The sequence below is a fragment of the Stenella coeruleoalba genome, assembly GCF_951394435.1.
Source record: "Stenella coeruleoalba genome assembly, chromosome: 16".
Classification (NCBI taxonomy): domain Eukaryota; kingdom Metazoa; phylum Chordata; class Mammalia; order Artiodactyla; family Delphinidae; genus Stenella; species Stenella coeruleoalba.
The window spans coordinates 58,595,858-58,612,344 of record NC_137162.1 but is presented as its reverse complement, the minus strand read 5'-3'; the positions used below and the strand labels follow the sequence as shown (position 1 = coordinate 58,612,344).

The window sequence follows — 16,487 nt, the reverse complement described above, 5'->3', positions numbered from 1 at the left end:
GGTGGGGCGAGCTCTGGAGCTTAAGTGAGGTGGGAGCGCGAAAATGGCAGCGGCTGAGGAGGAACCGAAGCCCAAAAAGCTGAAGGTGGAGGCGCCTCGAGTGTTGAGGTGAGCGCTACCTGACACAGGGTAGAGGGTGACTGTGCCTGCTGCTAACCCGGGACCACATGGGGTTGCGCGACCGAGGCGCCGGGTGGTATCCGCACCGCCGGCATGGGGCCAACACACGGGACCGGTTGCTCGGGTAGCTGCCCTCCTGGCTGCGACCCTTTGCCCGGCGCCCGCCCAGTTTGGCCGAGTCACCGCCGGCTCCGGAGACGCTCGGCCGCCCTTGGCCAATCAGAACGCCGGCCGGGGGTGCAGCGCCGTCTTTGGGCAGGCTGCGGGCGCCACGTGGGAGCCCGCTCGAGCTGAGCTGGTGCGACCAGTGAGGACCGGACCCGACCTGATCCGAGTCACTTGCGGCGACCTCCTCTTCCCGGCGGGATGTCGAGGAGAATGCCCAGCGACAGCTCTACCCTGGGGCAAAGACAGAATTCTTGGGAGTTTTCGTAAAGGTCGCGGAAGGGCGCCTTGACCTTCCTTTTCGTACGTACATCGAACCGAATGGTGTTATCTTTGGAGATCCTCTACCGGGGACCAAGACTCCCCCTCCGAGGCTTTGCGGAGGTGGCATTTGCCTGAACGGTTAGGAAAGCTTGATTTTTCTTTTTTTCTTTGCACTTTTGGCAGCGGTGGAGATAGTTCTGCACCTAACTTTTGTTTCACATATGATTTGATGTTGCAACTTTTACTTACAAAAAGTTATTGGTTAAAATATTACTTCCTAATAAGTATAAGGTGCAGTATGCGTATTCCTTGATGATTTTGAAATGTTCCTTGGAAGGCAAAGATTTTTGTATCTAAAAATAGACATCAAACTGATTTAAAACTGTTGGGACACTCCTGATCATACAAGGCAAATCTCATTTTTTCTAGCATTACCCTTCCTTACCTCTGAAAGAACGAATCTTTCATAATTGAAAAGAAAAGATCACTTAGCGGTTTGGTGGTGTGTTAACGCTGTTTTGAATGGATGGTGACCAAATCCCTGCCAGTGCCTTTAATGTATTCCTATTACTTTCAAAGGGTCAAAGGGTTAGTGTGCCTACCTTATATGAAGAAAATAAACTTTTTTTTTAAACGACTCAGGATGTTCCTTTTTCGTTTTAAGCTTTCAAACTGTAGACTAAAGCAAAGGCTTTTGAATCAGACCTACCTGGGTTCAAGGCATGTGCTTTCCCTGGTTGGCCCATTATTAGAGTATTTCCTTAAAAAGTACCTTCTTCACAAAGTTTCCTCTACCAAATTGGAAGACAGCTGCAACTTTCCCCTGCTATCCTACTAAACATACAACCCTTAGATTTTGTCATATGGTAATCTGTTTTCAAAGTGCTTTCCTATTTTACAGATGAGAAAATGGAAGCCCAAATGAAACAATTAGTTAAGGAACTGAAGTTTGAACATAGAGCATCTGGGTGCATGTTCATTGTTGTTTGACTTTACTGTGCCTACTTGTATACAACCACCCAAGATACGCTTCTCTTCGCCTATGCAGCCTTAAAAATAACGATAAATAATAATGTTTAATGTGTATTGTTTCAGCATTTTACCTTTTTTAACTCATTCAATCCCACAACACTACAAGGTAGACACTATAATTATATACATTTTAGCAAGGAGGAAATAGGTATAGAGAGGTTAAGTAACTTGATCAAGGTCAACTTTATTAACCTCACACAGTTTGTCCAAAAGCCCTAGTGAACTGTTCACTCAGCTTTTGTTTCTCTACTTTCCTGTCTGTTTTTTGTTTTGTTCTGTGGTTAGTGTACATAGCTTTTTACGTTGTTGCAATATATGGGTATATGATACATAATAATTCTTAAACAGGTGTAATGTTATTTTACATGTTATTAGTGTCTACGTAAAACTTGTAAAAGTCCTTAGGCAACTAAAACTCATTTTATAAAATATGTAGTTAGTACCACCTGTAGACATGAAGTCAGGATTAGACACCTGAGTACTGGGATAAATCTCTTCATTTTGTGCGAAGACCTTTTGGGATTGGCTATTCCTACTTTCATTATATTAGTTTGGCTTTAAGGGTCTCAGTGTGGTAATACACTGAGTGGTTAGACTTCATGCATTATCTGTGATGACTTGCTTGATACTTAAGGGGCTAGCTAACAGTTTTGGTTAACTTTTAAGAGAACGGCTTATAAAGTCTAAGCATGATTTAATGTGTAGAATCAGTTCCTAGGGAACAAATAAATTTATGATATAAATTTGTAGATGTCAAGAAAAGGATTTAGGGCTTTGTGAGAATTTCAGTTAGTTTTAGGGTAGTAGTTCTCAAGCAGGGGAAGTATTGCCCCCCCAAGGGACATTTGGCAATGTCTGGAGACATATTTGGCGGGGAGGGCTAATGGCACCAAGTGGGTGGAATTCAAGGATGCTGCTAAACATCCTACAATGCACAGGAATCCCCCTAAACCAAAGAATTATCCACACAAAAGTGACAATAGTGTGAGGCTGGAAAAAACGGCTTCATGGAGAGCATCTGACAAGTCTAGCTTTCCTTTCTCAAATATCCATTATTTTTCTAGGCTTTTTAGGGTATAGCAGTTACTGAAGTTGCAAAGAAATAAGCTAGCTCTGTCATATTTTCACATTGGGTTGAGGAACATTAATTGAGTGCCATACGTTATACTAGGTGCTTTATTTATGCTATCTCATTTAATCTTCCCATCAACATGTGAAGTAGGAATAATGATCCTTGTGTTACAGATGATGTATTTAGGCCTGAAAGAAGTCAAGAAGCATTTTTGGGAACTGCTCCCTAGATAAAAATGTTCCATGATGATTACGTGTATTTGGGACCACTTAACTTTCTTTTCTCTCCTTTGGAAATATCATCCAAGTTAATTTCTTCAGCGGTCACCTCTAAAGAGGATAGAGTTCCTTCCAAGGCTTGTTGAGCACATGCCAAGCCTATTCTTTTAGTCAGTCTTTCAAATGCCTGCTATTTTAGGCATGGTGCTAAAAATTAGGTACATGGAGTGAGAGAGCTAAGACCCAGGTACCATCCTCTTGGTGGAAAATGAGTAGGGTTTGGGAAAATGATAACTGAGCATACCGAAAGATGACATACTGAAAGACGATGCTAACCAGATGTGAAGTAGGGTGTCTGGCTTATAGAAAAGTTTGTTTGGAGGTAGAAATGGCAGAGAGCTGCCTCTGTTGGGGTACTGAACACTTTCACTTGTGTGATCTTTCTACCTCTTGTCTGATCTTTCTACCTCTACATTTGTTTGGTCTGACTGAAGCAGAAGGTGTAGGAGGGTCCAGGCTTTGTACTGAACACTTTCACTTTTGTGATCTTTCTACCTCTACCTTCAGCTCTCAGACCCTAATTTTAACTGTCTGCTGAATATCTCCTTCTGAGTGTCTTGCTGACACTTCAAAGTCATATATATCGAATTAAATCCATCTGCTGTCCTAAATCTGCACCTTCTTCCATGGTCCCTACATCTGTTAACGGCACCACTAACTTCTCTTACTCCAAAGTTTGGAACCTAGATACTTGATTCATTTTCCCTCTGCGTATGGTTATCAAAGTTGGTCTTTTCTTCTTCAGTTATGTCTGATAAATTCCTTTTGTTTTCCATCCCTGCTGCCACAACTCAAGTTGAAACTTTATTTTGCTTAGACTTGGTGTTGGCTTCTTAACCAGTCTCTCCACCTACAGGTTCAAGTTCTGCCTAGTCTTCAGGAGTAGCTCTACTTATTCATCATAGCAAATATTCATAAGCTCTGAAGTCGATGTTAGGAAGGGTTGAATCTGAAGAGCCCACATTGTAACCCTCTCTGATGTTTTAGCAATTACACATTGTTCTGGATCATGACTTCTAATTTTATATAATTTATATATATATAAATTATATATAATTTTAATCTCTATTAAAAAGGAAACAAACTGCACTTCTCCAATCAGCAAATGTTGAGCTTTTCTCAAATTATTGCTTCTTAACCATTTCACTTCCATGGACTCCTTTTAGTCTTTCCTTCTGTCTTTTACCTCTCACTAGGACCCTGTGTTTTAAAATTGTGTATTAAACCTAGGAATAAAAGTCTGTAAGTATTTTAGATGACCAAGCAACAGTTTTAGTAACCTCTTCATTTTTTTTTTTTTTGGTCTTTATTTATTTTTTTAAAAAATACGTATTTATTGGAGTAAAATTGTTGTGTTAGTTTTTGCCATACAACAAAGTGAACCAGCTATATGTACACACATATCCCCATATCCCCTCCCTCTTGAGCCTCCCTCCCACCCTCCCTATCCCACCCCTCTAGGTGGTCACAGAGCACCTAGCTGATCTCCCTGTGCTATGCAGCAGCTTCCCACCAGCCATCCATTTTACATTTGGTAGTGTATATATGTCAGTGCTACTCTGTACGTCCCAGCCTCCCCTTTCCCTGTGTCCTCAAGTCTGTTCCCAACGTCCAATCTCTTTAAAACACCTTTTTTTTTTTTTTCTGTTTCAGGAAATTCTCCAGAAGATGATTTTTATAAACTGAGCGTACTGTTCCTGGAGTGGCCTGTTGTGAGGATTAAATGAGAAAAATGTATGCATACTAGAAAAGAGAAAGGATGATCAATTGTGCGTCCATAGAGTATTGCTCAGTGCCTGGTCCTTAGGAACTATTCAGTTAATGTTTGTTGGATAAATTATCAGCGCAGCATAGAGTGGGACTGATAATCTTTACTTTTCTAGACCTTATGTTTTTAACAATGAAGCCTAAAATTGAGTTTGGCTCTTTTCGGGTGATATTGCATGTTGTTCACTTATATTTATAAGTTTAATCCTTTAAGATTAAAACTTTGGTTTTGAAGGAAAACGAAAAACAGAAGTCTCCTGAGGTACTTTGTATGAATCCCTTAATAAGGTCCTTTCCCAGACATTATATACTAGGGCAGAGAGAGGGTGGTGAAAAGGCAGAGTCAGAGGAAAGCCTGCATGGATTGTCCTGGGTATCTAGAGGTAAACATGAAATGCCTGGAGCCCAGGGAAAGTGAGAAGGGCTTTTGGTAAAAAGACAGGCATTGAAACTATGTTTCTGTTTCCCTAGTAGAACCATTAAGTTTCTAAGAGACTCAGTTGACTAAAAGAGCAGGAAGTCTAGCCAGATATGACTCATTCTAGGAGTGCATGTCTTCCCTCTATTGTCGTCTGGTATTGAATTCATTTCTCACACAGCCCATCTTAATGTAACAAGAAAGATGGCATTTTTCATCCCTAAGCCCAAAATCTCATGAGCCCAAAGGCAGAGACTTTCCACATCTATGTATCAGTTTTGAGAATACTCTGATTAGTCCTGCCTGGGTTACATACCCACCATTGAATCAATTAGTGTATCAGAGGTGGGGATTTTGGCCAGCCTTGGATATACTCTCAGCCATTTTCCTGTGTGCAAGTGTGCGTGCTTGCATGCACACCAATGGTGTTTATATATGTGGGGGAGTGCATGGATGTTGAGGAGGACGCTCTAATCAACAGCTCCACCAGCACTTTGTAGGGTGTAGGAGGTGAGGTGGTATCATTCTCTTAGCAGGAGAAAAGTTCATTATAGCATATATAGAATATATTTATGAAAACATCATTCCTCAAGGTCCAGCCAAAGTTTATCTTCCCTATAAAACTTTCCTAATCACCAAGCCTGGAAACAGCTCCTTCACTGGTTGGTTGTACTTTATACTTTGCATTATTGCAGTGCACAGTGTGTGCATGTTTTATCTCGTCTAGTGCTACTTGAAGTAGGGAAACTTGTTGAATCACTCTTAATGCCTTATAACTAATTACTTCATTGCAACATAGGCTCTAAATTTTTATTCAGTGAATTAATTCTTAAACTCTAAAGATGTTTTAAGGTTATGTTTGTAGTACTCAGTGGCACAAAATGGATTCATGTTTTGGCTGTAAATTCTTATCTATTCATAAGAGTTGATAGATCTCTTACCTGAAAACATTTCATGGTTCTTGGACCTTTCTTTTTTATTGTTACATGGAGTGCGCTTGTGTGTGAAATAAATCCAATACTAGAAGACAGAGGCCAAGAGATGCACTCCTAGATTACATTTCTGTTCTTTCTGGTGACTATAGTGAGCCTTGACTATAATAATCATTTCGTGCATTTGTCCATGGGGAAAATTCCCTCAGAATAAATATATTACTCCTATATAAATAGTAACATTTTATTAAGGCCGTGTGGTCAGTGTTTTGTTTCTTAAAAAAAATGTAGTAGAATTGCTTATTTGGTGGAGAAATAAATTTTCTGAAAATGAATTTGCAAAGAAGAACGCAGTGACTTATCAGAATGATCAGTCTTTTCCCTATGGGTTAGCAGGTCCTTAATTAGTGAGCTTATTTGCATTTTAATTAGAACTCCAAAAGCACTGAAGGTTAGCAACATTGTTCTTAATTTCATAGCGTACTGTGTAACAGTGTACTATGTAACCAACAGGTAATACCGCAAAATGGTCTTTTTAAGAAATTTGTCTGTTGACTCATCCAAGAGGGGTCACTGGAAAACAAAATATAGCAAAAGAATCAAATTCAGATGTCTTAGGGTTCTCAAATTCCTTTAAGCTTGATGTAGCAAAATAGTTTTACTCTTTGAGCCCTTGAGCTGAAGTCTGGAAAGCCATGTTAAGTTTTTGAGTAAGCAAATTGAAAAACAAGAAAATTATCTTAAAAAAACCAAACAGTTCAAATGTGTTGCCTTTGAAGTTAACCACATTAGAGATTTGAACATTTTCTTGTTTTATAGGCATGACTGAGGAAGTCTTGGGTTCCTCCTAAAATAGAGTTTTTTAGAAATTGTTTTTCCTATGCAGAGCTGAGACCGTAGCTATCATTTTTAGTTCTTAGTTTTGGTGAAGATTAGAGCTGTTAAGCTGTAGAAGTGATGCAGATTTACACCCTTGGTTATGTCTCTGTTCTCACATACTCAAGATGAACTGATTATATTACATTTTAGCATGGGATAGCATGTTGATCCCATTCAAGTATACTGACAATTCTACTTTATCTTGTTTGTTTTACATAGCACTTGCTTATCCAAATGTACAGAGCTGGATTGTTTAGATTTGAAATATTATAATAAAACATAGTTATATTATTAAATTAAGTAGTACTAAATGTTTAGTATTAAAAAGTAGTATTTTAGTAAAAAATAGCTTGAAAAGTTTTTTTTTTTTTTTTTGAAGGTGTGGGGGTTAGCTTCCTCTCTACATGGTAGGTTTGACTTCTTTGGGTATATTCATCCCTCAGTTTGAATATTGTAAAGATGCTCTGTAGAGAAATACATAAATTTCTAGACTTACACTCACAAATCCTTAGAAATGGGAGCAATGTTAAGTTATCTTTGCCCAGCCTCCTGCATTAGACAGGAATCCCTTCGTTAGTACCCCTCTTCCCCTATTTGTGTAGCATTCCTCCCCTAGATTCAGCACAAATAAGGGAAAGGAGTACATTTTTTCACTAATGGAAAACACACACACACACACACACACACGCACACACGAGACCTTCGATCTCACTTCTATGTGAAGCTTGAATAAACTACATTCCTTAGAAAACTTGTTAGTATCCTGTAGCTATCAAGTCAGATTCAGAGCTCTTTAAATGTAAATGATTTCTTGTTGGTCAAGATATTTCTTCTTTATACCCATAAAACAGGTTAAAGCAGGCTTTCCTAGCCTTTCCCTTTTAGAAGCTACTTTGGTATTTCCAAAGACTGCTTGGGAATGCTGGTGGGAGCAGGAATGGGAGGAGATGGCTAGATGTGCAAATCCTGAGGTAGGATCTTCTGTAGCTGAAGTTTCCAACAAATGGTGCTGAAGTGTGAAAACAACAGCAAATCTCAGTATTAGCCAGATGTGGCTTTGAAACGGTAATTTACAATTTCATGTGATTTTTGAAAACTCTGAACATGTTTTAGACTCTTGAGATTGTTGGTGCCTGAGGAGGTACTTAAAATCAAAGTCTGATATTTACATGGTTGTGTTGAGAGAATTGAAGCCCAGTGAAGTTAAATGTCAGTCAGGTAACAGCTAGTAAGTATCTGAGGTGAAATTTGATCCGAAGTCATAACTTGTCATTGTCTTACTTTCTAGAACAAGAAATGAAGTTTAATTTTTTTTTTAAAGATAAAAATAACATATTTAGGACTTCCCTGGTGGTCCAGTGGTTAGGACTCCATGCTCCGAATGCAGGGGGCCTGGGTTCGATCCTTGGTCAGGGAACTATATCCCACATGCTACAACTAAGACCTGGCACAGCCAAATAAATAAATAAATGTTAAAAACAAACAAACAACGTATTAAAGAATATGTCAAGCACTTTTACCTTTTCTTAGAGGTCCTCACAAGGCCACCAGGTAACTGCCTTCATCTGAGGAAATAGACCCAGAGAAGTTAAGCATCCCTAAGTACTAAGCTCTCACTCTACACTCAGGACATCTGATTCACGTTTCTTGCTGTTTGTATTACACTATGAAGACACAAATTGAGAACGTGTCAAAGTGAATTCTGTATGTGCCAGATAAGCACACTATTTAAAGAAATTCTGTGGTGATGTGTTTAGTGTTTAGTAACCTTGTTTAGATTTTTGTCTTTCAAGTTCTCTTATTCACACATGTAGGTACCCCCTCCCCCACCACCACCAAGAATAAATATCCCCTCGTGGGATATACTTAATTGTATGCTTTGTAATGGATTAACTCATTGAGCTTCAGTTTTGAGCAGGTTGTGTTTTCCGCTAAAAGCCTTGGGCAAACCAATTTTGCATATGTTTAAGAGTTAAAATGTTTCAGTTAAAAGAACAATTTGTGGTAAGTTTTTATTTACTTTAGAGATTTTGCAATTTTCCCTGATATTGATAATTTGAATCTTATGACTTAGCATTATTAATTATTATAATTATATGGGATAACCATTACTGTTCACAGAGTTTAATATGCTCAAGATTATACAATAAGTGGCAGAGATAGGATTCAAACCTGAATCTGATTTATTTTTAGTGATTAGCTCAAATATTCAGGTATTGTATAAACAATAGAACAGGAATCAACAGTGATTTGTGTGATCAAAAAAAAAAGCAAGCCCTTTGCTTCAGAAAATACTCCTGTGTTATATACAAAACAATTACTAGTAATCTGCTAAAAAGCTGTTAATCTTTTAATATTATTAATTCAAATGTTATGAAAATGTTCTACCAGATCTGAGATGGCAGTGATGAGAATTCTGTTTCATTAAAAATGACCTACAGCTACAATTAGTCTTGGACCTCATACCAAAAAAAAAAAAGCAACAGTTTTAAAGAAATGATAAAATGTTCAGTTAGCCTACTTTTAAGAATATGACTATAACATTTCATTAAGTTCAACTAATATTTAAAAACCTCAGTTTTATAATGCTTGATAACCAGAGGAAAAAGGAAGTAGGGATAGGAAAATACAGATCTGTGAAAAGAAGGGGGGAAGTAAAGGGAAGTGATAAAAAAGGAAAAGCCTCATTCCTCTTAGCTATTTCTGATTTCTACATAACTTCCAACATCAGACATCTCTGCTTTTCAACTTTTCACTCAGCTCTGAGGTGTGTATGTGAGTTTGTGAGAAGCTTCTTATTATGAACCTGTGGGCTGTTAGTGTGGGGCAAGGAAAAAGAGCTTTGTATTAGGAATCAGAACACCTGGGTCCTATTAAGGTTTCTGTCTAGATTTGTGTGAAATGAGTCGTACAGATTAAAATGCTTTTCAAACTAGATCATGAATCAATTTGGGTATAGAAAAAGTGGTATTTTATAAAAGGAAAATAGGAAAGGTCAATGCATTGAATATGGTAAGGGTAAGTATTGCTTTGTGAAACGTTTCCATTATGTATATTTATGGAGTATTAGTTGCAATGCAAAATATATTTTTCACAATGAGTTTGGTTTTCTGTCCTAAAATTTAGTGGCTTAAAAGAACAGCCATTTTACTAGAGTTCATGGTTTTGTGGGTCAGGAGTAGCTGGTTGATTCTTCTGCTCCATGTGCTATTGACTAGGATCACTTGGAGGTATTTAGCCGATAACAGGTCTGGTGTGGAGGGTACAAGTTGTCTTTACTCATTTGCCTGGTGTTTTGGTAGTGGTGGCTGGCAATCTTGGCTTAGCTGGGTTCCTCTCTTTCTCTGTGTGGCTTGAGGGCCTCTCCATGTGGTTTCCTCAACCTGGTAGTTGGACCTCTTAGATGGCAGCTCAGAGACCAAGGCAGGAGCTGGCAGTCCTTTAAGGCTAGCCTGGAATCTGGTCAAAGGAGTCATAGTTTAGCCCAGATTTAAGGGGAGGGGACATAGACTCTTGTCTCCAAGAAACTGTGGCCATTTTTAATCTGCCACAATTATTGTAAAATAATTTTGAAAACCGTGACTGAATTTATCCAACCTTTTAATTCTGTTATTGCCCTTTGAAAGATGATTAATTTCAATAGTCTACTCCCCTGCACCCTGCCACAGGTACCCCTAACATTGGAAAATGTGTCAATTTTTGATTTCAAAGTGCAGAGTTTAATTTAAATATGTGTAGTATTTTTCCATGGAACTGTGAGTTTTAGGTTTTGTAGAAATAATTTAAGGTCTAAAAATTTCTGTGGAGTCTTAAGATAAGTTTGCTACCTAACACTACCTAAAAACTCTATTTGACATTGAGTAAGAATTGCCTTCTTACAATGCCTGAAGATTACATTTGGATTTAATTACTTCTTCCCTTCACATACAGGCAGTCTGAAGCTGTTATGTTTTTTTTTTTTTTTTTTTGGCTGCGTTGGGTCCTCGTTGCGGTGCGCGGGCTTCTCATTGCAGTGGCTTCTCTTATTGCGGAGCATGGCGCGTGGGCTTCAGTAGTTGTGGCGCACGGGCTTAGTTGCTCCGCAACATGTGGAATCTTCCCAGACCAGGGCTCGAACCCGTGTCCCCTGCATTGGCAGGCGGATTCTTAACCACTGTGCCACCAGGGAAGCCTGAAGCTGTTATGTTTTTGTTGAAATCTGAAAAAGTGAGAAATCTGCTCCCACCAACCCCCATTCTACCCCTCAGTAAAGAAAACAAAACTATTAAACGTTTCTGTTAAAAACCTACAAGTTGTTATCACAAGGAAAAATCTTTGTAACTATTTATGGTTATGGATGTTAACTAGACTTACTGTGATGATCATTTTGCAATATATACAAATACTGAATCATTACGTCTTACATCTGAAGCTAATATAATGTTATATGTCAATCATACCTCAAAAGAAAGCATTAATTCTTGTAAAATGCAGGTTTTGTGGTGTACTGTATCTTTAGGTGACAGAGTGGTTTCCAGAAGAGGACTGTTCCCTGTGACAGAGCTGTAGGGATTTGTGGAAATGTCCATGTCAGAATATCTGCCCATATTTGGAATATTAATAGCACTTTCTTAAGATATAAGCAAAAGGATTTATCTTCTCATACCCTTGGCTATTTAGAATCCCAGATGTTGAAGCAGTGTTTGGGTGTAACCCCTGGCTTTTGGGGAATGGGTTGGGCTGGTTGTTTGACCAGTTATGCTGCAGAGTCATTCTTCTTTGCCTCTGTCTGCAGAAAAATGTCCTGTTTTTCAGATAAACCACATTCATCTTAAATGCTCCTCCACCCCAGGCTCTTTTTTTCCCACCGAGGAAGACATGATGGTGGTCAAGATTTCCTTCAAAGTAATTAAGGAGGAGAATGTGAAAAATGGTAAGAGCTTTAGAATGAAATTCTGTGGGTTTAGATGCCAGTATTTAAAAATAACTATTTAAACCCACCCCCAAATGAAATGGGAGAACTTATGTGTATTTTAAACTTATAAACAGGCATATGAGGATAAATGGTTTATAAGTTATAGATGCTTAGTTACACCAAAATATCAATTTTTGGAATAATATTATATATACATACATACCTATGTACATACTTTGTGTATGTGAACATATATCAAACCCTGATATTGGTAGTCCCATCACATTGCATTTCTTTTTTTTTTTTTTTTGCGGTACGCGGCCTCTCACTGTTGTGGCCTCTCCCCGTTGCGGAGCACAGGCTCCGGACGCGCAGGCTCAGCGGCCATGGCTCACGGGCTTAGCCGCTCTGCGGCATGTGGGATCTTCCCGGACCGGGGCACGAACCTGTGTCCCTGCATCGGCAGGCGGACTCTCAACCACTGCGCCACCAGGGAAGCCCCACACTGCATTTCTTGATGAACTTATATAACTATTGAGGCAATAAAAAAAATTTGTTCTTAACGTTTCCCGTACCTGATTCTCTCATATATGTAATGAATCATTAGAAAATCTGCACGATGACCCACCCCAAAAGCTAATGATCCTTCCCCTTTAACTTGAGATTACATGATCACATTAAGTAACCACTGGGTCAAGTGATCTCCATTGAAAGCACTCCAAGGAATGCTATGGTATATATACTATATTTATATATATAATTTTAATTCTACTTGACTGTTGTGCTGCATAAGGAAAGACACTTCAAAGATTACATTTTTCCCAATACAACAGTTTTCGTGGGCTCTTTGCACTTCTCTCCATCCCAGGTTTCCCAGTAACACTGAGACTACTATCACTACCACCTCCACCACCATCACCACTGTATAAACTTCCAAGTCTTTCAATTTTAAATATCTAGTTATTGCAGAAAAGCAGTCTACCCTATTTCCACAAGGAGGGGTTTCACTCTAAATATTTCACTATTTTTCTCTGCACCCTGAAATCCAATTTCAGGTCAGTCTTTAGGCAGATGAGAGCCAGTGCCAGTCTGTGTCCTGTCCCACAGACTGTGAGAGAAGGTGGCCCTCTGCCCATGTAGTAGGGTGGAAGATAGGACCTTCAAATCTAGGTCAGTTCTCATCAGTGGAGACTATGAAATTGCTGGTTCCTATTATTAGGATACTCTGTTAGAGAGAAAAAAAAACATTGAATAAAAGAAAACTTTATAAACCAGTTCCATCATTTCTAAAGCAACCCATTAGAAATTTCTATTTCTTAGGACTCTCTTTGGATAAAACTGCATGTTTAATTTGAGACTACATTTATTTTTACTCTTATATAGTAGAACATGATAGGCACTAGGGGTTAGAGGATATACCCAAGGACTAATATAAGTTAAAAAAAATTATTTTTTTTTTACAGTGGAACCTTTTGTGGACATTTGTGGTTTCAATTTATGAGTCTTGAAAGATCTTGATAAGAAATAATTTGTAATTTTACTAAAGCCTAAATTTGATTTGCACAAAGTGAATGGCTGGGGTGGGAGATTTACTTAGTTTTATAGTAAATTTAACCACTTGCTATTAATTGTGTGCCCCTAAATTCTTGCAGAGTAAAAAAGATGTTTTTCTTTGTCAACAATCAGTCTTGTGATTTTGACAGAAACGAAATTGTGGTTGAAATTTTTAAAAATGAAGAGGTCTAAGAAATGATTCTTGGTGGCAATTAGGAGTCTTGGCTAAATTAAAGACAAAAACGGCAGATTCATTGGCTGCTCAGATTTAATCTATGAATAAGCACATATGGAAATAAAGGAAACAATTTCTGAAAGTATTTCATATGATGCTCTGGCTAGTAAGAAAGCTGTTATCGGACTACTACATCTTACGGGTGGAAGTCATAGTGTGGTGTTCTGAAATTTGGGTGTTTATAAAAGTCTCAGACTTATGTCAGTCTGTCTTGGGTTTACTTTGGTAACACTGTACAGTGTTAATTAGCCCCAGTTCTGGAGTCAGGCTACCAGAGTTTGGATTTCTGTTCTGTAACGTGTGACTTTCAGCAAATTATTTAACCTCTTTGAGCTTCAATTTCTTCAAATGTAAAATGGTGATAATAAAAAATCTTCTGATAAGGTTTTTGTAAATTCAAATAAGGTAGTACTTGAAACATATATAGCATGGTGTCTGGCACATATTAAACACTCATTAAGTTTTACATGTTATTTTAATTATATACATATTTAGTGGCTGCTGGCAGGTGACTGCTAAGGTAGAATGGTTGCCCTCTTAGGATGTTGTTCAAATGAAACTGCATATACAATTCTGGACAACTATTTTTAGTCTATTAATAGAAAACAGTAGGCACTACAGAGTAAGGAAGACTAGAAAGAAAAATCTGTTTCCCAAGTCTTTATCTCTATCCCCGACCTCCCCTGGAACTTGTCCTTTGAACTTCTTTCTTGTCTTTCCCTTTTATCTCAGTAACAGCAGCGCCATTTACTCAATTTAGTCCAAAGTTACCTAATTTAGTCTAAAATCTAGGAGTTACTCTTGACTCCTTTATTTTCCTTAGTCCCCCATATTCCTGTCATTCTATTGGATTGGCCAAAAAGTTCCTTCGGTTTTTAAGTAAAAAAAGACACACTTTCCATTTTCACCAAGAACTTTATTGAACAATGTATTCCTCATTTTGTTCCACTACCTTCTGCCATATTTCATGCAACTTCATAATGCCATCTTCCCAAAACTTTTTATCTTTTTGAGCAAAAAACCGTTCCAGGTACCTTTTACAGTCTTCCAGGGAATTGAAATTTTTTCCATTAAGAATTTTGTAAAGACCGAAATAGATGGAAATCTGAAGGTGCAATGTCTGGTGAATACGGCAGATGAATCAGAACTTCCCAGCCAAGCTGTTATGGTTTTTGCCTGGTCATCAAAGAAACATGTGGTCTTGTGTTATCCTGATGGAAGATTATGTGTTTTCTGTTGACTAATTCCAGACCATTTTCGTTGAGTGCTGGTTTCAGTTGGTCTAATTGTGGATGGTACTTGTTGAAATTAATCGCTTGGTTTTCCAGAAGGAGCATATAATAGAGGACTCCCTTCCAATCCCACCATATACACATTGCCTTCTTTTGATGAAGACCGGCCTTTGGTGTGGTTGGTGGTGCTTCATTTCGCTTGCCCCGTGATCGCTTCCATTCCACATTATTGTACAGTATCCACTTTTCATCACCTGTCCCAATTTGTTTTAAAAACGGAATGTTTTTGTTATGTTTAGGTAGAGAATCGCATGTGGAAATACGGTCAAGAAGGTTTTTTTTGCTTAACTTATGTAGAACCCAAACATCAAAGCGATTAACATAACCAAGCTGGTGCAAATGATTTTCAACACTTGATTTGGATATTTTGAGTATGTCAGCTATCTCCTGTGTGGTATAATGTCGATGGTTCTCAATTAACGTCTTGATTTGATCGCTATCAACTTCAGCTGTTCTACCCAACCGTGGAGCATCGTCCACGAGAAATCTCCAGCACGAAACTTCGCAAACCACTTTTGACACATTCGATCAGTCACAGTACCTTCTCCATACACTGCACAAATCTTTCAGTTGCATTTTTACCTTTCTTGAAATAATAAAGCATAATATGCTGAAAATGTTGCTTTCTTTCTTCCAACTTCAATATTAAAATGGCTACACAAAAATTCACCAATTTTGATACTTTTTTTTTTTAATGCACTCTGATATGACAGCTGTCACAATACAATCTAACAAAATTGTTTCGAATGAAGTTAAAGACAACTAAGGGCTACTAGAGCCATCTTATGGAAAAAACCGAAAGAACCTTTTGGCCAACCCAATACCTCCAAAATGTCCATTTACTTCTTTCTATGTCCACCACTATCTTCATTGTTCAAACCACAATTATTTGTCATCTTTATTACTGTAATAGGCTTTTAATTTAGTCTTTCTGCTTTCATGCTCCTTTGATCCATTCTCTACACTATAACCAGGTTGATCTTTTAAGACAAAATCAGATCACGTCATTCCTCTGTTTAAAACTTAATTACAGTGGCTTCCTGTCTTGCTTATAACAAAGTCTAAACTTCTTAGGCTCATCAAAACTAAGACGTTCTGCTTCTTTCTCTAACCACAACCTTTTGTCCCTCCCCTTTTTTTCACACTGGGCTTCCAGTTATTTGAGTGCTGTCTGTCTGTCTGGAAACCCTTCCCCCACCTTGCTCTTCCTTGTCATTCAGTTTTCTACTGGAGATCTTCCCTGACTACCCACTCTAAAGGAGCCTTTCTCTGTGTTATCCGCTGGGCTTAATTCTCTGCATAGCACTTAATGATCATTTAATGTTCTTGTTTATTTGATTATTTATCTATATCTTCTCACTAGAATATCAGTTCTATAAGGGCAGTACATGTTCTTGGTCATTGCTGAATCTCCAGTGTATTGAGTAGTAGAGAAGATCTCAATAAATATTTGTTGAGTTAATGAGTGATTGATTCCTTTTTTTTTTTTTCTTTTGGCTGCACGGCAGCTTGTGGAATCTTAGTTCCCCGACCAGGGACTGAATCCGTGCCCTCAGCAGTCAAAGCGTGGAGTCCTAACCACTGG

The 16,487-nt window shown here is 38.4% G+C and overlaps 1 protein-coding gene across 5 annotated transcripts in view; it reads left to right on the top strand.

The window, feature by feature from the left end:
- Window positions 1-34: 34 nt before the first annotated feature.
- Window positions 35-16,487, top strand: part of ADK (adenosine kinase) — a 502,280-nt gene continuing 485,827 nt past the window's right edge. For 3 of the 5 annotated variants that reach the window (XR_013824278.1, XR_013824279.1, XM_079900203.1), the window contains exon 1: window positions 38-108. Coding sequence is in view for 2 of the 5 variants with exons in the window: in XM_079900203.1 (XP_079756329.1) it covers window positions 44-108 (65 nt within the window). In the remaining 3 variants the exon portion in view is untranslated. The other 2 variants (XM_079900202.1, XM_079900199.1) reach the window with 2 other exon arrangements.